This window comes from Gymnoscopelus microlampas (genome assembly GCF_963454915.1).
Source record: "Gymnoscopelus microlampas genome assembly, chromosome: 16".
NCBI classification, from domain to species: domain Eukaryota; kingdom Metazoa; phylum Chordata; class Actinopteri; order Myctophiformes; family Myctophidae; genus Gymnoscopelus; species Gymnoscopelus microlampas.
The window spans coordinates 20,912,991-20,938,135 of NC_139953.1; the positions used below are offsets into that span (position 1 = coordinate 20,912,991).

Consider the following 25,145-nt stretch of genomic DNA (forward strand, 5'->3'; position numbering starts at 1 on the left):
AAGAAGGCACTAAAAGATTCCACTGCATCTCATGTCTTCAGTGATGTTACAGAAATCCCACCACTCATTAGAGGAGCTGAACAAGTCTCATAAACTCTGATAAAACGTGCTTTCCCGAAAGAACATGACCAAATGATGTCCTTTCTGTCTTGGCTCATCCCTCCCTTTGGGCTGTCATATTCCCCTCACACAAAGATACTTTCCTTTAATTGGACCTGGATTTCCTTGCAATGCCATATCAGCCGCGGTCATCAACAAGGATGGTGTTGTTGTTTTTTTGTGTGTGGCGGAGGTTGTTTGTCTTTTGGATCATGTTGCCAAAAAGCACCTTCTTTCAGTCTAACAGATGTGAAGTCTACAGTTTTTGCCAGAGGACTTCACATGAATTGTATTTTCTGCCTCAATAAACCCGACTCCTATGTCACCACAATATCAATTCTACCTTTGTAGCAAAGCAAATACCAGCAGCTATGGTTAACTATGTCACTACGGTGGAGTACTTAGTTACACTAAGGTTAGACATTTTATGTCAGTAAAGTCAAGTGGAGTTTGTGATATATTTAATTGGGAGTGGCTTCAAGTAGCTACATGACTACTTAGTTGAGTCTAAAGTAATTGTAGGTGGTGTCTGTAATTTATTTTCAAATCAATTGTAACCATTACCAGAAAAGATAAACCCTTTCACACTGTTTGTATTGCACTGCCAGTGTCTCCTTCAATGCACTTTGTAGTAATTTGATTGATCTTTGGATGGAATTTGGGACTTGCATTCAGATACTGTCATGAACCAATTCAGTAACACAGCTTGTATCCTTGGAACCTGCTGAGACTGACTTTTTTTTATTCAGTGATGTGCTCTGAAGTCTCAACTGAAATTCCTGCTTCTAGATGCTGACTTTGTCAATGTTTCTGCTGCAGCTACACGTGAGTACACTCTACACATTTTGTTCTCTCTGCTCAATGAGTCCTGTTATGATGGAACATCCACAGTAATTATTTCTATAAAGCAGTCTTGAGATTAGGGAAAACTACTTCGCCAAATTTTAATGAATTCATTTGGAGGCACTCTTGCAGAAAAGTTGTCCAGGCTACTATAAACAACAAACAACATATTTGTTGACTTTCCAACAGCTCTCAATGAATGTTTTGACACAGCCTTTTTTAATTGGCCTGAAATTAGTTCATTTTATGGTGGACTAATCCTAGCAATTAGCATTGCTTCTAATAAATTGGATCCGTTGCTCCACACTAGGGACCATTTCAAGAGTTTGTTTTTGTTTTTCTTAGAGGGAAAAACTATCACAATTTATTTAATCTATACATTAAATAATTGCATCTTTTTATAAAGTACATTTATACTGTATAGAAACAAAGATGCATATTCTGTCTGAGAGATTATAGGGGCTTTAATTAGTGATTACATGTCCGAATGATGAGTGTTAATTTAACTCAAAGTGTGGAAGTGGATCTGTGAGAGTCAGGATGACCCCTGGACTCTACTGTAGATTGGAGAAATTATCATCATAAAATGTATTGAATTACTTAAAGTAGAGGAGAGGATGGAACTCAACTCAAATGTATCTGTATAGCCCTGTATGGCCGTAGACCCCACTGTGTGTCGGTGTCATTTTCCAACAGTAGTGTACCACCTGGCATTTGTGGAGTTCCTGTAAGGCATTTGTTTTAGTCTGTTTACCCCATTAAGACCGGGAACGCATCTGTGTCGTTTTAGATTTATTTGGCTATTGAAAAATAGCAGATATACAAGCATATAGTGCGGCACCGAGTGCCGCGCTACGAGCTTGTAGATCTGCTATTTGTTTAAAATCGTGAACATTTGTAACTCAAATCCTTGCTTCGATCTGGGGGGTCCCTGGAATAAAATATTTTGAGATGGGGGTCCACAGCCTCAGGTCTTAATGGGTGGCCACGCCTCCAGGTCTTAAGGTAAGACATAAGACCTGGTAATTAAGACCCAAAATTGGGCCCTCAGTGTTCTGTTCCTGTAATTTAACTCTGAGGGAGTGCACAAATGTAAGCGTCCAAATGGAGAGTTACAAATGGAAAATGAACACTGAGGATTTTACTGGATATCGACAGTATTGCAGGATGGTTCGTCAGTGCTGTTGTCATGACAAAGGTGATTCACTGTCCTGTCCAGTATTCTGTATCTGAAATGTGATTGCTTGCTGAAAAGGTCATGGTGACAGGCCTTTGTGGAGACAACACAATACAATCCTCATTGTCATTTTAAAGAAGAGGGTGTATCAGGAGAGAGAACTCATAAATGATGCAGGATATTGATAAACAAGTGAAATTGGATGTGAGGAAACAAAAAAACGAACAGACAAAATTGGAACTGGAACATTAATAAAACTGAAGCTGATAAATTGGCTTTTGGGGTTCTCTCTCCTGATTGGATCAAATTGATATTGTGACCTCAAAATGTATTTTCTGTTTTCAAAAGAACTGGAGAGATGGGGAGATGCCTGAACAAACACTTTGTAGCAATGATTATTACTATCAGAATATAGACGGTAACTTTTTAACAAAACCTTTTCCCCCAACAAAAACACACCACAGCACCTCTGAGAGTCCAAAAACGCATCCAAAATGGACTCCTTTTTACACCGTGAGCAAAATCAACACTGAAAATGTTGCTGTGTGTAGACCTGTGTGTGAGCCATCTCTAAATTGTTTAACTCGTCAGTAATAATTTCTCAACCTTTAGTGTCGACTCATCAGTTCATGGACTACTGCTTTCCCACACCAGAAAGGCTGGGTGAAGGTCTTTGAGCAAGTGAGAGGCTGCTGCTTGTTCTTCTAGCACACTGTGTACTCGCATTAAAAGCTCATTATGGAGATGTGTGCATCGCTCTGCATTTAAAACAGGTGACAAAATGTGTGTGGGTGGGGGGGGGGGGGGGGGGGTCGGGCTATAAGACTCACACACATGGACATGTGCGCAAGCGTGAGTGCACACAGACATGGAAACACATTTCATTGCTGTCAGGCTGAAACGTCATATCTCCATGTTTAAACGTGTTTTTCTTCACAAAAATAATATCTTGAAAAAGTGAAAGTAGGTTTCATAAATATTGAACCAATGAAAAGTATGAATAAGAGCTTGTGACCGAATAACTACATTGGATCCATTGGAACACATGCAGGTTCTTTTTTCCATTTCCTGAAAAGTAACAGTTTTTTGACATACAAGGTTTCCACCCGACAGCGATGATTCACTCCTGTCACATCTCTATGTTGACATGCTGACCATCTCTTAAGTCTTTTGTACTACATGAGGCTCCAGGAGAGGAGAAGTGAACGCCTGAAGCCTCTGAGCGTGGTCTTGCTAATAATGTGAAGGCATCACCATGTCCCTTATGGGCATTCTGCTCAATAGGATGATTGAAATTTGCACTGATTAAAACGCTTGCTTGCGTAGAGGAAAGATTGATTACTAAACTGTGCTTAGTCATGAAAATGGGCTATGAGTCAAAAGTGTGGAAAAGTGAAAATAAATGTGGTTAGATTAATCCGTCTCAAGCAGATTGATGTTCTGTGTGACTGTGTTCAATTGTGTGCTAAAACATTGAGATTAATCTCCGTCATTTTTAAGGCCGGAGCCATCAAAGCGGATGAGTGAGTGTTGTTGGGGAATGAGAGATGAAAGAGGCGTGGTGCAGTTAGTGAGATATGAGTTGAACAAGATACCATCCTGCCAAACTTTATACCCAACATAACAGCCCAGCATAATGATGGATATGAGAGAGAGAGAAGTTAACTCAGAGTTTGAGGTGTAAACACAAACTGTTTTTCTCTCTCCAGACAGACTATAACTACCCTTCCGCAGAGATTCAATGTCATCTCACAGAGAATCTCATTTGACCTTGAGTTGCATTCACCCCATTCAGAGACAGACATGTTCACTTGATCCATAACTGCTGATTAGTATGCATGCTTTCAGGGAGTTTGGCATCTGTGTGTGATTGATCTTGTATGCAGATCAACATCTGATGAGGTGGAACCCATTCCCAGGGGGCGTTCGTAGAAGCAATCCTCATCATGATATAATGTATAAAGGAAGAAAAGCCCCACTATGAGTGAATTTTCTCACCTGGAGCCAGAAATGAGACGGCGGATGAATGAATGATGAAGTGCTTGGAAGGAAAGGGGGGCTGTTATTGCAGCATGTGATTGTTTTGAGGTGCATTGAAAGAAAGTGGAAAGAAAATAACTTTCATCATGTCTCATGGGGCTTTCTTTAGCATAATGACAGAGCATCACAAGTGTGTATTAAATGTATTATCCTTTGTGCAGAGACGAGCTGCTGAAGAAGGCAGGTGTGTGAAAAACTTATAGTTGAGATACTCCTCTGTGTTATACATGAACAAGTGAATGTGCCTTTTGTGTAGTAGTAGCCCAGTGGCTGGACACTTTACTCTCCTCTGCTCATGCCCTGTAAGGCAATGCACATTTACATGTACACCACATTTCATACACCAGACATGCTTTACATAAAGCATAACAAGGCATGTTTTCTATTTAGATAGATGCCAGTTATGTTATCCAGATGTATGTTGTTTATATGTTCACATATGGGTGTTTCTGTACCTATCCTTCCCTACCCTTACCCTCTTTAACCCTGTGTCCCCCCTGACCTCTCTACCTGTCTGTGGCCAAAGTCGTTGAGGATGGTGGCCAGTTTCTTGGTGGTGGCGTGCTGGTGCTGGGCGGCAATGGCAGGATTGGGGTCCCTCCAGTCCACAGAGAGCCGATGGAGCCACATGTTGGCCTGCTGCAGGTGGGCCTGCTTCAGACTGGGGTCAAAGCAGTGGACCTCACAGCCTGCCCCCGCCAGGGAACGCTCAATGGACCTGTCATCCACGCCCAACCTGCAACACACACGGCACAGGTGAGCGGGGTTCAGATGGACTGGAAGAAAGAACACGGGGGTGGGTGAATGAGATGGACCTAATGAGTTAAATTGTCATTTACAACTAAGGAGTATAAGGTATGCATTTAAATCAGCGGTTCTCAAACTTTTTCATGTCAATGACCCCCAAATGAACATGTATTTTTGTTAAGTGGTGCATTTATATAGCGCTTTTATCCAAATAGCTTTACATTGATTTTGCCATTAACCCATTCACACACACATTCATACACCGATGGCGGAGGAAACCATGCAAGGCACCAACCAACTCATCGGGAGCAATTAGGGGTTCAGCGTCTTGCTCAAGGACACTTCGATACTAACTCTAGGGGAGCGCCCCAGCCCGGGATCAAACTGGGAACCTTGCGGTTTTCCAGTTCACTCTACCCGGCCACTCTACCCCTGAGCAACTGCCGCCCTGAGCCACTGCCACTTTTTGTTGTTCAAGATTTTTTTTTATAGCAGATCTACAAGTGCACAACATGTTGTGAGCTTGTAGATCGGCTAATACCTGAAGTGATTAAACTGATTTTGTAGCTATATTAACACATTTTCCTGTGGACCAACTGGAACCTCCTCAAGGAAATGCAAGTGACAAATACAACCTGATGTGGAGATATGGACTTACAGGCTGCATTTTGTACAGCTACTCAGTGACATGAGTCTGATCTTGACTTTGGCTCTGAAAATGTCCCACTTCACAGCCCAGTGAATAATTCAAAACATGACAGTATGGGTTTCTGCGGTGGAAATCAAATGTTTTCTGGTAGCTGCTATGAGCTGAAATGTTTTCATGGCTGACAAAGGCTCATGTTTCGCTCTCCTGTCATCCCCACTTTTTATGTGGTCTTCTGCACCTCTGTTCTTCAGTAAAGCTTAACGTTATGTCTAAATCTGAGTAGGCACTTTACCCATCTCTCTCTCTCTCTCTCTCTCTCTCTCTCTCTCTCTCTTTCTTACCCTCTCTCATTTGAATAGCTCTCCTCACCCTTTCCTCTTTCAGTTAAGAATCTCTCCATTCCACTCCCCAGTGTCTTGTTTGTAGAGCGGCTGCATTTCATAATTGAGGCGGAGGCAGTGCATTTCACAGTTCCACATCACAGAGATGAGCCACCCAGGTCCCTAAATGCATCCCACTAGCAGGCTACAAGAAACGAGCTGACGTAAGCGATGATTGAGACGCAACAAGATGTCTCCTTTTTTCCATGCTAAATATTTCAACAAGAGAGACATTGATGGATCCCCAGTCTCCAGCTGAGGAGGGGGTAGGAGGGGGTATTATGATTGTGCCTGGCTGCGATTCAGTGCAGAGGCACTTAAAGATGACACGGTTTAAGAATTGCTCATGAGGGGATATGTAGTGAAAAGCCCACTGTCAGTGAGTCCGATCTGCTGGACTGGAAGACATGCAGTGCTGTTAAAAGAGGCATCTCTGCTAGAAGTAATGGCCTTGTGGTCTCATGAGAATGGAGGACCTTAACGGCAGCGCTGGCAATGAATGGTCAGGTTTGTGTTTGTGTCCACGAGAGAAAACATGTGGTTATAAGGTTTTGTTTAAATAGCTATTTGTCTGTAGAAAGTTGTGAGATACAGAGAGAGAGTCAGAGAGACAGAAACTATACTACTTCAAAGAAAAGCTAGAGGTAATAAGAATAAATATGAGGGTCTCACTATTGTCAGAAACTCTGTGTGCGTGCGTGTGCATGTGTGTGTACATGTATGTGCACACGTACACGCGTGCATGTGCGTAATGGGGCCACGAGAGAGGCTATTTGATCCAAAGCTTCTCCGACTGAGTTCTGAATAGGCCTGCCCTTTCTGTGAACTGTTGTGTCAACACCCAGCCAGCCTAGATCTTGAGACCTTCAAGATGGTTTAACAAACACTGGGTGGCAGGTGTCTGACCCACTGCTCAGCTTTCTTCCATGCTCTCCCGCACTTAATCCTTTTCCTGTTTATGTTTTGCTAGTCTTTGTACCAGAGCCCTTTTCAGCTTTTCTCCACGGCTCTCTGACCTTCTTTACTACACCCCACCCCTCCTCTTTTCTCTTCTCTTCTCTTCTCTTCTCTTCTCTTCTCTTCTCTTCTCTTCTCTTCTCTTCTCTTCTCTTCTCTTCTCTTCTCTTCTCTTCTCTTCTCTTCTCTTCTCTTCTCTTCTCTTCTCTTCTCTTCTCTTCTCTTCTCCTCTCCTATTCTGGCCTCCTTCTCCCTCCCTCCCCTTGTCCTTGACACACTGCTGTTACCACTTAAACCTATTTCTCCATTGTGTGACAAATAGGACAAAATAGGCGACATACAACCTCACAATGCATGTGTGTCATTTTTGCCAAAATGTTCTCGCATAATGACATGGCCATAATAGGGTTCATGTGGTTATCATACACCGCACGCAGCACTGTGATGACGGATGGAAACACAGGACATTTCTAATTCCCCTGTCATACTTTAACCCAAATAGCCATTTCTAAATTTGAAGACGGGGGCACGGAGGGGGTTGGGGGGTGGGGGGAGGGATGGGCGGTGCATTGCGGTGAGTGATACGCCGCTCCTGCGAAGTCTCTGAGCAGTTCCTTTTTCTACATCACTTAAGATAAGTGATGCAGATGAGTCTGGAGTTAGCTCACACACAAGGGCTGCAAGGGGAGGCTGCATCAAATGGATGGATGACAGGCTCTGCTGTTGTCTGTAGCCCTGCATGCCTCCTGAACTGCATGCTCACTGTTCATTTAACCACTTAAACCCTCTATTCTCAGTAAAACGGAACTGTGCTTGAACCGCTTTTTTCCCGTCTACGCCAAATCTCTTTGCCAAAAATGTGCCGATTTACAAGCTCACTTGTAGATCTGCTATTTTTGGCGAAAGTGGTCAACTGAGAGTGTACAAATGGAACCAAATGGACCCTTAGGCTCCAGTTGGACGAGAACACGGCAAGGCGCAGCAAATACAGTGATATGTACAGGACAGGACCAAAAGGGAGCAAGAAAGAGTGACAGGATTGAGAGAGAGAGAGGCGAGTTGCTGGTCCTCTCATGTGGAAAAACACACTGTGTGCCCCCCCCCACGCCATATGATACTCCAATCAGAAAACATCTGCTCCTTCCTGCCTGGGCAGGACCACGCACGGCTCATTAAACAGCATGCAAATGAGACGTATCAAACACACAATACTATGCACACGCACGTGGCATGCACGCGCACGCGCACACATACACATACCACACATTCTTTGGTGTGTGTGTACACACTGGCTTAATGCCAGTGACATTTCCGTTTAACCCCGGCTTATAGTGGAGCAGTGGCCTGTAGTTTGTGATTGGAGTCTTGTAACACATGGCACAACTCTCCCAGGGAAAACATACTTGGCATAAGTTGTGTGTGTGTGTGTGTGTGTGTGTGTGTGTGTGTGTGTGTGTGTGTGTGTGTGTGTGTGTGTGTGTGTGTGTGTGTGTGTGTGTGTGTGTGTGTGTGTGTGTGTGTGTGTGTGTGTGTGTTTGTTATGTATATAAGTTTCATCAACATCTGGTTGATGCGTAGCCACCTTGATTTGAATACCTCCCTCCCTCCCCCGAGCCCCCAATATAACCACCTGGATTCTAACCTGGGGATTGAGAAAAACAAACATCAACCGCTCATCCACATGGGGATCAATCCCCTTCTGGCCAAGGGAGAAATTGGGCTTCTGAGCCTTGGACAGGGCTTGTGTGTCTGTGCGTGCGTGCATGCGTGTGAGAACCAGGAATCTAGGACAGAGAAGGGACACATATTTCTTGGCTTTTTCAGTGAAATGTGATTGCAGTCACGTTGCGCCTTTATGGCTTGTCTTGTTTAATGTGGAATTCATTTTTAGATGTTTGTTTTGTTTTTCCAGATTAGCCAACTGCTCTTTCATTAGTCAGAGTCTGAGGTGGATTATACGAGTCTATTGAATTAATTTTAATGATCTTAGCGATCAGCCCCTTGGGACAAAATGCTAATGAAGATTTTTATTGGCTTGAAAAATCTCATATATTTCCCCACGCTGTATTCAGGTTGTGCATTAATCTGTGCAATCTGTGCATTAATCTGTTTGCATTAATCATTGCGATGAGGCATAATGCTCCCCTTTGGCTGGCATAAAAAATACATGCGCACACCTGTATGCATCTAAGAAAAGTTTCTGCATTCAGTGTGAATGTGTGCATGTTCACACTGTCTTCCAATCCCCCTGTGCGTGCGTGCGTGTGTGCGTGCGTGCGTGCTCGTCTATCCTCCCATCACTCAGCCAGAGGAAATCAGATCCATTTTTTGTTCAACCTCTTCAATTAACCTCTGACCCCCGCTCTATGGAGTGGCAGAGCGCCAAGAACAACAACAATCCCTATATGCCCCCTCCCCCCCCTCTCTCTCTCTCTCTCCCCTCGACCCCTGCCCTCGCTCCCACAGCCCCATGCCATGCCTGCCTTGAAGCCAGCACACCTGTGCCCGTCTCTCAGCAGTCACATTAATGGGCCCACTGTCTGCAACAGTCGAATCCCATTTGACCCTGTGTACAGAACCCCACCCCACTACACCTCAGCAAAGCAGCGGGCCTGGGTGGATCCATCCAGAGCTGGAGACGTTGGCTGACTGAGACAGATCAGCACCCGTCCAATCTTAAGGAGGTCAAGTGCCCGGTAACCTGACTTGATTTGACTGAACAGAGTCCAGATTACTTGCCACTCAAGAACAGGAGAGCGAGATAGATGAGGACTGGGGTTCTGCCAGAGGCTTGTGTGGTGGAGGGAGTGTGCTGTGCTGTGTGTGCGCGCGTGCCCGCGTGCGTGTGTGTGTGTGTGCGTGCGTGCACCTAATGTGCATTTATAAACAAATACCACCTACAGTACTTACCAAAATCGTTTCATTTAGACATTAATAAGTTGCGTGTGTGTGTGTGTGCGTGCGTGTGAACCCACCCCAGTGAGTAGACCCTGCAGTGCTTGCTGTCCATGTTGTGGACCAGGCTGTACTTGGGGTCCAGACAGACAGTCCAGGGGCCCTCATTGGACAGGGACTCACATGAAACCTGGACAAACAGACAGGCAAAAGGACATAAATGTTATGGGTGTCAATCATGCTGAGGACTCTTCCCTGCCTCAAATGAGGAGTCCCTCACATCGGCGCAAAGGAGCAGGCAGATTGAGTAGGTTGTGCTTTAGTGAGCTCTGCTGATAATTTGCAATAGAAACTACTTATTGGCCCTCAGTAACTACAACAAGCCGCAAATGATTTTCCTATGTTTGTTGTTCGTGCTTTTTACCTTTTTGGTGCTAACTTACCACTAGCCTCGGGAACCCATGCGTTTCTTTTTGTTTTGGTAACTTATTTCTAATAGATGATGGTAATTTGGTTTTGAGGAATCAAAGTGTCCACTTGTTCTAATAGGTAATAGCGTTGGGAATAGATTCCACCACCTGATTTTTAGCGGCGCTAGCCGCGGATATTAGCCCTCTATACCTGGCTTTTGCGTCAACGTTCTGATTGGTCAGGCTCGCCAAGGTTCTGATTGGTCAGGTCCGTCAACGTTCTGATTGGTCAGGTCCGTCAACGTTCTGATTGGTCAGGTCCGTCAACGTTCTGATTGGTCACTATTCATGACATCACTATGTTACTATTCATGACATCACTATGATGTCATGAATATAGAATTAGATGTCTATATAAACAATGACTAAATAAACAATGATTAATAGTAACATTTGGTGATTCCAATGGCACTATTTAGTGCCACTGGAAGCCTTGAAATACATTTACAGAGATTTAATATTGTTTCTCTAGTAGAAACACATATCTATGACAAAATATATCAAAGGCGCCGCTACCTTCACACAGGTGTGATTTTTAATAGTTTAAATGGCTTTTTTTTGTGTTTAATTTTATACTGTCCCCCACGGAGGGGTCCCTTGTAACAAAATGTTTTGCTCATTTACCAAACATGCAGACACATCATATTATTTTAGGAGGAGACAATGAATTGATAACTAGATGCACCTCATCCAAAATGATGGCCCCATCGAAAGCAACTCTTGCAATCCGGCTCTTTCTCAAACCATATAGAATATCTGAGCCCTCCGTAACCCTACATCTAGCAGCTTTTCCTTATTTTCACCAGTTCACGAAAGGATATGGATAGAAAAATGTTCATAGACAAGAATCTCCTTCCATTAATTAACCATTGTCAACATAATGCAATAGAAGCCTAACATCTCCCTTTGCCAAAGGTAACGTGGCACTGGTTCGACCTCCCATTAGTTCGACCTCCCATTAGTTCGACCTCCCAATAGTTCGACCTCCCATTAGTTCGACCTCCCATTAGTTCGACCTCAGACCGGGTCGTACTATAGAGACGTCCTACAAGTCACAATAATCCGACATCTCTTTAGTTCGACCCATCAAACTTTCAGACTAAAGGGAGGTCCTGCTGGTTCAACCTCCCGTTATTTCAACCACTGTCTGTATTCTGAATAAGGGGGAAAACTTATTAAACTTATTATTATCATTATCTTCATTAGTATTAGTATTAGTATTATTATTAGTATTATTAGTAGTAGTATTAGTAGTATTATTATAACCATGTTAATTGCCCGCAGTACTCAACGCAAATCTTGCGGTATTTAAATACCCGCGGTCGGGAATAGGTGGTCAAAATAAAACCTATGGCCCCGCAAAATCTTGCATCCTACCACAATAAACCAGATATAGAGCTTATACTTCTAGCAAGATATGAATATGTCTACATGCAGGGGAGAACGTAATTTCCTACTGTGCTGCTGCGGAGTTACAACGCAAGCGGTCGGTCTCTCTCTCTCTCTCTCTCTCTCTCTCTCTCTCTCTCTCTCTCTCTCTCTCTCTCTCTCTCTCTCTCTCTCTCTCTCGCTCTCTCTCCTCTGTCTCTCGCTCTGTCTCTCTCTCTGTGTCTCTGTGTCTCTCTCTCTCGTCACGGTGTCACAATATAATATAATATACCTTTATAAGCGGTGTTAGTTACAACACAAGTTACAACGCAAGCGGTCTCTCTCTCTCTCTCTCTCTCTCTCTCTCTCTCTCTCTCTCTCTCTCTCTCTCTCTCTCTCTCTCTCTCTCTCTCTCTCTCTCTCTAATATTCCTTCATAGTATATGTCCCGTCGCAATAGAAACACTTTCCCTATATCTGTGAGAAACTCCTCCTCAGAAATAAATAGACCCTCTCTCTCGAATGGGAGATCCGTGGGCTCCACATGACCTATATTATTATTATCATTATTATTACTATTACTATCATTATGCTATCATAGTTTGCGCATTCACATACAAAAGAAGAGTATGCTCACAGTGTTTCAGCTACTGTAGGCATAGGCCTATCCATTGCACCAACAATGCAATCTAATGATGCTGTTGATACCCAAATGACAGCTGTGACTGACGGCTGTCATTTGGGTATAAAGCCCACCATACCGCTGGAACTACTTTTGACCTGGAGGTGTTATTTGCGGTGGCACAGCGACCCGACCGTCAGAACACTATAATGATGGGCCACATGTGGCCCATCAGAACTATCAATAATATCAATTTTTACATGATCTGCTTGTATTCAGTTCAGATGTTTTCAGAGGATGTTTACATGATTGGAGTATTTAGTCATTTGTAGTTCATTTGCGCTACTTTTCTAAGTAGTAAAATGCTCTGGTTTTTCAGGTGTTAAAAAAAGTACTCAAGCGTTTAACTTTACCAATATTTACCAGTACCAATACTGCAATGTAGAAATACTCTCAAAAAGTACATAAGTATTGGTATCAAAATGTACTTAAAATACCAAAAGTTAAAGTGCTTGTTATGCAGAAGGTCCCATTTCACAAGTTTTCAAATGTATTAAATGTATAAAAATCATTTAAAGATAGCAAATCTACAAGCTCACAACACGAACACGAAGGATTAATATTAATAATATTATAATTATCATTATCGTATTGTCCTTGTCTGTCAGTGTACAGTTGGTGCAATGGATATATATATATATATATATATATATATATATATATATATATATATATATATATATATATATATATATATATATATATATATATATATATATATATATATAGCCTAATCATAATAATAATAATATATAGCTATAATAACTCGTAGATATAAAACATTTAAAATCGATAAAATACATCTAGTCTTGATCTAAGGACTAAGGCTATAGCAAAGATGAATCTGACACATGCATAGTTTCAGTGTTAAAACGGTTAAAATCATTGCTGTCTGTGGTTCTATATGGGCTGTACAAATCATTTTGATAAATAATAGCTTGCAGCAGCGTAGCCTATTAAAGAAAAATAACTAGCCTATAAACTTCATTTAGTTCAATCAAAACTTTGAATTATTAACTAAAAACTGAACCAGTTCATTTTAAAGTTTGTGACTGGGTTGGGGAATAAAATAAAATAGGCCTATTTATAAAAATAACATTTTATTTTTTATTGTCATCACGAATCAGCGTCAGCGTCTGGCGACCTGTTTCCCAACCTGTTTCCCGTGTTTATACTTTACGCGCGGGGCGCACAAGCTCTGAACAGTCAGACATGCAGGTTGTCTAGTTACAGCATGGCTCAGAAACTAATATTAGTGACATTCTGGAGCTGGACACCTTGGACACATGCTCTGAATTCCTCACCATCACTCCAGAGCGCAAGATAGTTTAATAGCATTAACTGTATTGTGTGTTCTGATGGACCACATGTGGCCCATCATTATAGTGTTCTGACGGTCGGGTCGCTGTGCCACCGCAAATAACACCTCCAGGTCAAAAGTAGTTCCAGCGGTATGGTGGGCTTTATACCCAAATGACAGCCGTCAGTCACAGCTGTCATTTGGGTATCAACAGCATCATTAGATAATAGGCGAGTGTTACAGTTGGTGCAATGGATAGGCCTATGCCTACAGTAGCTGAAACACTGTGAGCATACTCTTCTTTTGTATGTGAATGCGCAAACTATGATAGCATAATGATAGTAATAGTAATAATAATGATAATAATAATATAGGTCATGTGATCACGGATCTCCCATTCGAGAGAGAGGGTCTATTTATTTCTGAGGAGGAGTTTCTCACAGATATAGGGAAAGTGTTTCTATTGCGACGGGACATATACTATGAAGGAATATTATATTCATTTGTGACACCATGACGAGAGATCAGAGAGAGAGAGAGAGAGAGAGAGAGAGAGAGAGAGAGAGAGAGAGAGAGAGAGAGAGAGAGAGAGAGAGAGAGAGAGAGAGAGAGAGAGAGAGAGAGAGAGAGAGAGAGAGAGAGAGAGAGAGAGAGAGAGAGAGAGAGAGAGAGAGAGAGAGAGAGAGAGAGAGGAGAGAGAGAGAGAGAGAGAGAGAGAGAGAGACCGCTTGCGTTGTAACTTGTGTTGTAACTAACATCGCTTATAAAGGTATATTATATTATATTGTGACACCGTGACGAGCTGCACACACGTGCAGAGAGAGAGAGAGAGAGAGAGAGAGAGAGAGAGAGAGAGGAGAGAGAGAGAGAGAGAGAGAGAGAGAGAGAGAGAGAGAGAGAGAGACCGCTTGCGTTGTAACTTGTGTTGTAACTAACACCGCTTATAAAGGTATATTATATTATATTGTGACACCGTGACGAGCTGCACACACGTGCAGAGAGAGAGAGAGAGAGAGAGAGAGAGAGAGAGAGAGAGAGAGAGAGACAGACACACACAGAGAGAGAGACAGAGCGAGAGACAGAGGAGAGAGAGCGAGAGAGAGAGAGAGAGAGAGAGAGAGAGAGAGAGAGAGAGAGAGAGAGAGAGAGAGAGAGAGAGAGAGAGAGAGAGAGAGAGAGAGAGAGAGAGAGAGAGAGAGAGAGAAGAGAGAGAGAGAGAGAGAGAGAGAGAGAGAGAGAGAGAGAGAGAGACCGACCGCTTGCGTTGTAACTCCGCAGCAGCACAGTAGGAACGTTCTCCCCTGCATGTAGACATATTCATATCTTGCTAGAAGTATAAGCTCTATATCTGGTTTATTGTGGTAGGATGCAAGATTTTGCGGGGCCATAGGTTTTATTTTGACCACCTATTCCCGACCGCGGGTATTTAAATACCGCAAGATTTGCGTTGAGTACTGCGGGCAATTAACATGGTTATAATAATACTACTACTAATAATACTAATACTAATACTAATGAAGATAATGATAATAATAAGTTTAATAAGTTTTCCCCCTTATTCAGAATACAGACAGTGGTTGAAATAACGGGAGGTTGAACCAGCAGGACCTCCCTTTAGTCTGAAAGTTTGATGGGTCGAACTAAAGAGATGTCGGATTATTGTGACTTGTAGGACGTCTCTATAGTACGACCCGGTCTGAGGTCGAACTAATGGGAGGTCGAACTAATGGGAGGTCGAACTATTGGTAGGTCGAACTAATGGGAGGTCGAACTAATGGTAGGTCGAACTAATGGTAGGTCGAACTAATGGGCAGTCCCCTTTGCGGTAGGGGGATTCTCATTTGACTGAGTGCCAGCACACACTTGACTGGGATGATGGATATTTATTCCACCAGAAATGAAGCATAGCGTTCGTTCATGCAGGACACGGAAGTCTTGCACGCCTCAGCTGTAATCGGCTGTCAGTCAGCTGATGTGAACATCAGCCTCTTATTCCCCATTGACAGCTCTGCTCATAGACATATAAAGGTAGACGCCTCCTTCGGCTCTAAAGCGTTCGTATCTCGGGCGCGCTTCCTTGTTCCGCAGGGCTATCCCATATGCGAACCCTTTTTCTACCCCTTGTTTTTCAGTAGCGGGGGGCGGGCATAGAGGTATAATATAACTAGAGGGAGGATTGCCCCGCCCCCAGCTATCATTTCAATGAATGTGCTCACTGGCGTTTTGAAGCACCCGGAAGCCTGCCGGAAGTAGAATTATTGAGACGGTTTTGGGTTGGCGTAAAGTTATGAGCATGCGCACTAGTGTCATTTTTGCGTTCTACGGCAGCCCGTGTGTCAAGGATTGAACGCGAGATATTTATGAAATTCACTGGAGATGCCTATGTATATGTAAATGCATATGTATTTATGTATAATATGTTTACATATTTATATCTCTATATATAAATATATATCAGTATGTTTTGCTCGCGCATGTATTTCTCCCCGCCTGCAGTTCCAGCTTTGGCCACTGGGGTGGCAGCTTCAAGATTTCTCAGCGGCTCTGGGGGCTTGGGGGCGGGGGGCGGGGAGCGGGGGGCGCCCTAGTCCCTACGTCACATCCTAGACGGATAGCTCCGCCCACACTGGGCGAGCGCTGTCAGTGCAGCGGAAGTCGATGCGCAGACGGCTTTGTTGTTGAAGCCCGACTGACGCACGCTCATGAGAAACAGCAGAAATGAAATCTGGCGAAAACAGTTGCGTGCATTAAACTTTAAAGGAAACATGCAGTCTAAATATATAATAAATATCCATTTGCCTAATTCACCACTACTTTTGCGACTGTGTCTCAACGTGAAACAGTTGCGTGCATTAAACTTTAAAGGAAACATGCAGTCTAAATATATAATAAATATCCATTTGCCTAATTCACCACTACTTTTGCGACTGTGTCTCAATGTGTTTTTACTGGTTAAATAAAGGTTAAGTAAAAAATAAAATTTGCGTTTGAAACTTAGTATTTCTCTAAATATTACACTTTCACGACAGCCTAAGTATAAACTGTTATATTAGATGAGTGAAACAGCTGTCTCGCCACTACTTTTGCGACTGTGTCTCAACGTGGTTTTACTGGTTAAATTAAAAATAAAATTTGCGTTTGAAACTTAGAATTTCTCTAAATATTACACTTTCACGACAGCCTAAGTATAAACTGTTATATTAGATGAGTGAAACAGCTGTCGATACAGTCAATATAAGTAAATCATTATATGATGATAGCCTTATGAGTAACTTCTTTATAATTTCGGGACATTTTGTTATTTTGCACAACACCTTTGTACAACGAAGTATAAAATAGGGTTGATTAAAGTGTTTAATCAATGTATTTGATAGTAAAAAATCTATAAACATTCTTTTTTAAAGAATGCGGTTCTATGAATTGGTACTTATATTGACTGTATCGACAGCTGTTTCACTCATCTAATATAACAGTTTATACTTAGGCTGTCGTGAAAGTGTAATATTTAGAGAAATACTAAGTTTCAAACGCAAATTTTATTTTTTACTTAACCTTTATTTAACCAGTAAAAACACGTTGAGACACAGTCGCAAAAGTAGTGGTGAATTAGGCAAATGGATATTTATTATATATTTAGACTGCATGTTTCCTTTAAAGTTTAATGCACGCAACTGTTTCACGTTGAGACACAGTCGCAAAAGTAGTGGTGAATTAGGCAAATGGATATTTATTATATATTTAGACTGCATGTTTCCTTTAAAGTTTAATGCACGCAACTGTTTTCGCCAGATTTCACTTCTGCTGTTTCTCATGAGCGTGCGTCAGTCGGGCTTCAACAACAAAGCCGTCTGCGCATCGACTTCCGCTGCACTGACAGCGCTCGCCCAGTGTGGGCGGAGCTATCCGTCTAGGATGTGACGTAGGGACTAGGGCGCCCCCCGCTCCCCGCCCCCCGCCCCCCGCTACTGAAAAACAAGGGGTAGAAAAAGGGTTCGCATCCCATATAAGGCTTGGGCAAGCTGGAAACTTCCGTGTGCGTCACTTAAGGGGGCGTTCGGTAGGCCAATCAGAGGCAGGTGGGGCCGGTCTTTTCTTAAGAGTCAGTCGCGCAGCAACTAGTCAGTTAGACGCGCTGTGATTGGCCAGTAGTTAAAGCGATGTGATTGATCAGTAGTCAAACAGCCCTGCGGAAGAGCCTTGTATTGAGATACCAGTCGCTGCAATGAACTGCAGAGGCCAATGAGGTATCTAGGTTTCTATATCTATAGCTGAATTCCATTCCCCAAAACTCGGTCACTCGCTCACTCTCCTCGCTTCCTCCACTCGCGCCTAAGCCCCGCCCCTGCGAGGAGCCGAGGATTATTTGAGAGGACGAGTGGTCGAGCGGTTGCCCTCAAAGGATCGGACTACACTCAGCAGCGTCATTTCAAAGCGGCGGCAAATTCCGCGATCACTTATGACGTCTCACACAGTTGGACCAGAGCAGCAGAGGCGTGGATGAAAATATACTATGCATAGAATAATATGCAGGTATAGAATAATACAGAATATAAGAATAGACAATTCATCAATGTGGATGGATGGCCACATCGTTATCTTTATAGTTACATTATTGTGCAAAGCCATTTATTCCTGAAATAGTGAGCCCCAGGACGAGCAAACTTACATTTATTGATTTAATCCTGACCTGTCCCTCTTATTGCTCGTACAGTCCCCAGAACCCCAGTACAAAAATGTACTCCATGAAGTGTAGATGCGTGGCAAAAAGGAAACGTCGCAGCCAAGGGGCGCGCAGGGCAGAACGGTGGATGCATATTTATAGCAGAAACCGGTTCACATTTAACTATAGTCGTACTCATTCAATTCTGAACCGATTCTTAAAATGTAAAATTCTCTATTTAGCTGTGAAGGGTCTTCTTTCATGTGTATCAGTCATGATTGTTTCACCAACAAACAATATTAAATATCGGCGGGTCCTTCTCCATCGCGCTGTTCGCGCACCTCCCGTTTTCTTTTCTTTTTCTTCGTCCCAGAAGTTAAAAATGTTAACATAATCTTTGTCTCAGTCATTTATAGTAGTCCGTGTACTGCATTGAGGCATGCACGAATAGAAACAGCTTTTGAGACAGAAAGTGTGCACAATATATTACAATGTATAATTGTATTATGCTTTATATCATTCAACAACGCAATAAAGCCAGTGGCTTGTTGCGGTCTTTTCAGTTACTTTACACTGTGTGTGTGTGTGTGTGTGTGTGTGTGTGTGTGTGTGTGTGTGTGTGTGTGTGAGATGCGCAACGAGTGAGCGGCGGCGGCGAGGGGGGGGGGGTGCGGCCGGTGTTTTTGGCACATGTGGAGGAGGAGGACCATGTAAACGTCACGGGAGAAGGGGAAAAAAACAAAAAAAAGTGTACACGTGATGCGGAAGTCTGCCGCGGAGGAGCTGTTGAGAGTGGTCGAGAATACACTTGATGTACACTCGCTCAATGCGGAAGTGGAGAGCCTCCTCGCCTCCTCCACTCGACTCCACTCGCCTCCTCCAAGACGCACATGAACAATTGGACCGCGACTACTTCCGGTTCGAAGTCGGAGTGACCGAGTGGGAGTGAGCGAGTGGCCGAGATTTTCGGTATTGGAATTGGCTCTGCTGGTCATTACGTCACACATTCATACTCCAATCAGAGCTCACGCCTTAACCAGGAGGTCCCTTTAGATACGGCTTTGCATTCACTAGAGCCAAATTCCAATACCGAAAATCTCGGCCACTCGCTCACTCCCACTCGGTCACTCCGACTTCGAACCGGAAGTAGTCGCGGTCCAATTGTTCATGTGCTTCTTGGAGGAGGCGAGTGGAGTCAAAGATTTTTAATATAGAAGATACGCATTCTCCATTGGATCCACTGGAGGCGAAGTGGTACACAAATCCTACAAATGGTCTCCTAAGTAGGCGTGGTTTTCTTCTCCCCCGACCATCCCACCACCCTCCCCCTCCCCTCTCCCTGGCTGGCAACGTCATGTGGATGAGCAATGTTTTGGTTGTGCGTCGCATGTTATCGGTAAGGTATAGCGTTTATAAGTGCTGTACGGTGTACATGTCGGTATTTTTAGATGAAGCATAATATTGATAGTGTCAGCCAACAGTCATTTTGTTGCATGACTTAATTAGATTAGGTTAAGATAAACGTGTGTAGGCTATAGTAAACAAAAACAAAGCGAACAGTGGTGTTTGAGTGTGATGACAAAAGGGCATACTGTAAATATCTAATTTTAACAAAAGGGTTTGCCTGAAGTTGCGCTGGCCTTCAAATTGGAAACAAGTGGACAGGGAAAAAAAGAGATGGTCCAATTCTATGCATACCCATGTACTGTATACCCATGTACTGTATACCGTACTGTATACCCATGCATACCCATGTAATAACATGTTGTGGTTAAAACGAAACCTTTTCTACATATTTGGAAGGCCCAATTTGCAAAGACAATAACAAAGACTTAAACAAGTTTCAAGAGGATTTATTTGCCCCATTTGTGTCACCAAAACTGATGAGCTGCCAAACGTTGTTGTGGCAACAATACAATATCAGTGGTGGGAAAAGTACTCAAATATTTTACTTAAGTAAAATAACCAATACTGCAATGTAGAAATACTCTGTTATAAGTAAACGTTCGGAATTCAAAATGTACTTAAAAGTACAAAAGTATTGGTATCAAAATGTACTTCAAAAAGTATCAAAAGTAAAAGTACTTGTTACGCAGAATATGCCATTTCACAAGTTTGGAAATCAAAATCCATACAAATCATTTGGAAATAGCAGATCTGCAAGCTCAGCTATAACATAGAATCGCTGTTGTCAGGTGTAACAGCTAATAGGGATCCTAAATAAACTCTAACTCATAGTGATGGTACTGAAATAAAATAAAGAAATCAATATACAAACACAACTTAAATCGTTCATTTGTCTGAACCAGTGAAACATTTAAGTTTCCTCTTAGCTCGTGTTCCCTCTTCCTTCAGGGAAACGTTAATTTGGCGCAACTCTGCTCCTATCTTGCACATAATAAATTTCTCTGCAACTTTTTCTTGCAGAGCAAAGGCATGCTCTGGGTGTGCATTTGTGAGGCCGCAGAAAACATCAGAGTCTCTTAGTTCTTGCCTCAGAGCGCTGAAGAGACCGCTCTCCTTCCAGTGAAATTTAAACGCTTCGGTTACCCTGGACTCCATTTTCAAAATTGTTTCCTTGAACAGTTTGGATGGTTCTATCAAGTTTGACTCATGTGTGTATCTTTTCCTCTTCAGAAAAGAATTGGAGTCACCAGAGGTTGCACAGTAGTTGTGGTCACTGTCATCGAAATGAACAAGCAGCTCCTCACATTTGCAGCAGGACAAGAGAAGTGGGTCTTGCTGCACCTGTCTGACCAGCCATCCAGAAATGTACGTTAGCACTTCATTTTTGATGCAGTCTGAGGCTACAGTCTCAACAGTCACCGCTGTCAGGTCTTCACACTCTGGAACATACTGTAACATAAGCACAAGTTGAAACAACTTGATGAATTTAAATTGTCTGAATGGACAGAAAATAGAGTTAGGTGATTTGTTTTTAAATGCATTAATTTCTTTACTTGACCAGGAAAGAACAATTGAGTGTACGAAGCACATTTTCCAAGGAAGACATGCACATTTGGCAAATATAACAATTATGTTCACAAAATGCATCACCATATTTGGAGTCTTCCATAAACAAATCTGTATGTTATGCACCCAGGTGAAAACAGTGCAGTGCAACAAAATACATGTTGCTGTTGCCAATTAGGAATTTTCAGTATGTCCAGTAAATGCAATTGTAATTTGTCAATTGTATTTACACTAGGAAGCTGTATATTCTGCCAAAATTCTAACTTATAAGGTGAGCATTTATCTTCAACACTCACGTCGCAGGCAGCATACACAATTGATTTGTGTTGATACACACCTTTGAAGTAGATGCTGTTGGGGGGTTGGAGACATCAGACTGGTCAGTCCATGGTGGATTGATCTGTTCAGCACTGAATAAAGGGACGTCATTATCCATGAGACAGTTGCTTCCCATGCTGTTTGTCAGACAAGCAACAGAGGCACTTTTGAGTGCTGCAGCAAACTCAGTGCTTGTGGGATTATACCGATGTCCACCCTTGCCACGGATCACAGAGAACAAATTCTGGGGGTGGGGGAGACATGAAATGGCTTAGAGTAAAATATTAATTACCATGTTTATTCATAATGTTATTCTTACTTATGTTCTTACCTCGAGGCAGTCCTGATTTAGCTTGGCTGTGCACAGGAATTTTATGTCTCCATGTTCATTCACCAGCTGTTGCACAATTTGGAGGACACTTCGGATGCTCAAAATTAAACCTCGCTGGCAAGGGGGAGTGAATCCAGGCCTGTATAGTAAGATTACAGAGAACTCAGTGATCTATTGGATGAATGATTATGATGATGGCATACTGTCAATCAATCACTGTACAAATCTAGATGTGTCCAATACTCTGAGGACTATTTCATGGAAATATACTGCATACTTACTCAGAACATGCAATTGATAAATCTTATGAGAAAGATTGAGAAAAATGACATTTGTCCATTGCCTTTTTCTGATCACACCACATGCATTGTGTTCTAACCAACCTGAAGGTCCAAGATGAGATCCATTGAAGGCTGTCCGTGAGGACCTTCATCTGTTCATCATCACCTCTTTGTCGGAGGGGTCGGCACCAAGGGTTGGAATGAGAGAGGCTTCTGAAAAGTTTGTGTTTGCTGATTAATAAAGATATCAAATTTCACCTTCATTGACTAATATTAATAAAACAAACAATACAAATTTGTGATGATCAGTAGCCATTTCCAATAGAGTCAGAATTAGTACCTTGAATTCAGTATGTCAAATAACCTGTTCATGTCCTCAAAGAAGTCTGCTGTCTCGTGTGCCTCATTTGGTAGCCTTTTTAAATCAATCATGGTCTTCATCCCTATATGATTGTTTGATTATTACATTACATCTTGTAATACAGGTGAATGTGTTCCAAACTCAAACTCATCTGTACCCAGATGCATCATAAATTGTTTGTCGGTTCCCCACCTGCAGCCACAGTGTGACTGAAAACTTGAGTCGCAAGTCGAACACGCATGTTGGTGAAAGGTGGCAATTCAATGTGTTTCTTGGACAACTTTGGAGCCAGGCGGACACAGTTCTGCTTGTCCTGAGCATAAAAGTCTTCCAAGTGTTTCCACTTGATTTGTTTTGTGCCCATCTGTAACACAAGATGGAAGTTGATGTGATACATGTGGTTCTTAGCGATTGTCTTTACTATACTTCAATGTCATTACAGTGCCAGGAATGTTTGTGACATCACCATGGTAATTCAAATGTACTCAATTTATGTCCAACATGTATTCCCACTAATACCACAGTAGGTGATAAACAGGTCTGGGAATTAGCTGAATCATGTATTGTATTTGATAATGAAACTAACCTGCAGACCATGTTTTTTAAGGTTGTTGCGTATTGACTTCACAAGATGAGGCACATCGAATATAAGTGGAATTCTTTTCCCCTCCACCAATATACAGTGTGCCACATCTGTTGCATCTGCTGAATCCAGGCTGGCTCCCAGCAACTTCAGTGTCTTCATGTTTGTTGAAGATTGGTCACAGACCACTGAAATGACCTGTTGTGAGACACACGGTGTACATGTTAACATAATCTCTGTAACATTTATGTGGAGTATGTTCATAATATGTAAGTATCTACATAATATGTGAAAGACTTACTGTGAAACCAATTGCTGTTAGGCGCCTTACAGCCTCTGGCAATATTGCTGCCAACTCTTCTCCAGAGAGAGCAGTTTTGCCAAAGAAGTAACCTATGGCCTGCAGTGAGTAGATGAAGGGTACTGTATATTAATTTGTCCTGAACACACAATCATTCCATAAAGTCTCAGCATACTGTCTCTCCAATAAAATTAGCCCTTTCAGTGAAATGAACTGTATCTTGTATGTGTAGTGGTCACTTTCTCTAAGCAGTATAGAATTAACATCGACTCACCTGCTTCCACCTGGAGGCCACTCCTCGAGCCATCAGTACCATGGCTTGGTTAGCCACCTCTCCTTTCGCTGTGAGACCATTTACACAATCTAGTGCCCTATTATAGTCGACATGCTGTTTTATTGCCATCTCATCAAAAACAAGGGAAACAGCAAGCTCACTTGGCTTTACAATTTTCCCTAGCTTTTCCATGTGGATGAGGACAGCATCGAGGAAACCTGGCTATAAAACGAAGGAGCAGTAGCATGTTAGTGTAATGGAATGACAAAAACATCTGGAAGGTCAATGCAGGAAGGACACATTTTCATAGATTTGTTATGGCTGAACAAAAGCACAGCAATACTGGATATGTTATTATGAACTGCAACACACATAATTTTGTCATGATATTTTTGCCATTCTTCAACTACTTACATGGAAATGGCTGAAATGTCTATTTATGAAGCATCTCAGGGTTGTTGGGCATGGAAGGACAAAGTGCTTCCTCAGTGTCCTGTAGGCATTGGGGCTGTGATGTAGAATCTTCACACCCAGCTGTTTTACAGATGTTGGGAATGCCTTTCCTCTCTGGTTTCGGCCACGTGTTTTAAGTTGATGGTCTATGAACTCAGCAGTCACTGGAGGAAGAGCTTTCAGGGCATCAGAGACCTTCTTTTTGGCTTTAGCCTTTTCAGCTGAAAGCCTTGAGAGAAAAAAAAGGTTTTCTTTTTAAAGACAGGAGGAAAGTTAAGCTAAAAAGTAAAGATAAAAACACACAAAGCACATGCATCAGCTCTACTGTAAAGGAATGCCTACTGTGCTTTAAGGCTTTTGACTTTGGCTTGCAGTCTCTTTTTGCTGGCCTTTTCACGATTAAGCTGTGCTCTCATCCTCCTTTTCTGCTGTATGTCTGCGTTGACTTGTTCTTCAAGCACAAGTCTTCGCTCCGTTTCCAGTGAGAGTTCTGGCCGTTGCTATTGTTAAGAAAGGAGCATTGAAATCCATCTTACAAAATAGCAATCTTAAGTGTTATACATTGTATTCTTCATTTGTAACCACCATTAAATGGCAATGTTTAGTATTTCAAATGGACTTATTTAACCACCTTACCTCAATCAGTAATTCATCCTGTATTGGCTCCTGTATTGGCTCCTGGATTGGCTCTGGGGCAACTTAAAATAAATAATGCTGATAATAAGTAAAGATGGCAAGTTCACCTTTATAAAACGGCATGGGTATAATGATTTTTTTTCTGCGTTTGTATTTTTTACAGGTGCTGCCAATATTGGTCGGGCCCACTTCAACCCTTAGGTCCCTAAAAAAATGGAGATAGAGCCTGTACTCCACCTAATCTATTGATGTTATTACTTGCATTTACAGAATCTATACTAGAAAGGAGATTAAATTGTTTTACTGTCACCCGTTACCTACCAATGCTATGGAGGAGTCCACGTAGCACACGTCTACCAGCAGCTGAT

At 42.4% G+C, this 25,145-nt stretch overlaps 1 protein-coding gene across 1 annotated transcript in view; it reads right to left on the reverse strand.

The window, feature by feature from the left end:
* The window catches only part of mettl24 (methyltransferase like 24), a 55,762-nt gene that overhangs the window by 2,297 nt on the left and 28,320 nt on the right, over positions 1–25,145 (reverse strand). Inside the window, exons 3-4 of the mRNA XM_084082416.1 lie at positions 9,868–9,977; positions 4,670–4,895 (exon numbers count right to left, since the gene is read on the reverse strand). Coding sequence (XP_083938542.1) covers positions 4,670–4,895; positions 9,868–9,977 — 336 coding nt within the window. The remainder of the gene's footprint in view (positions 1–4,669; positions 4,896–9,867; positions 9,978–25,145) is intronic.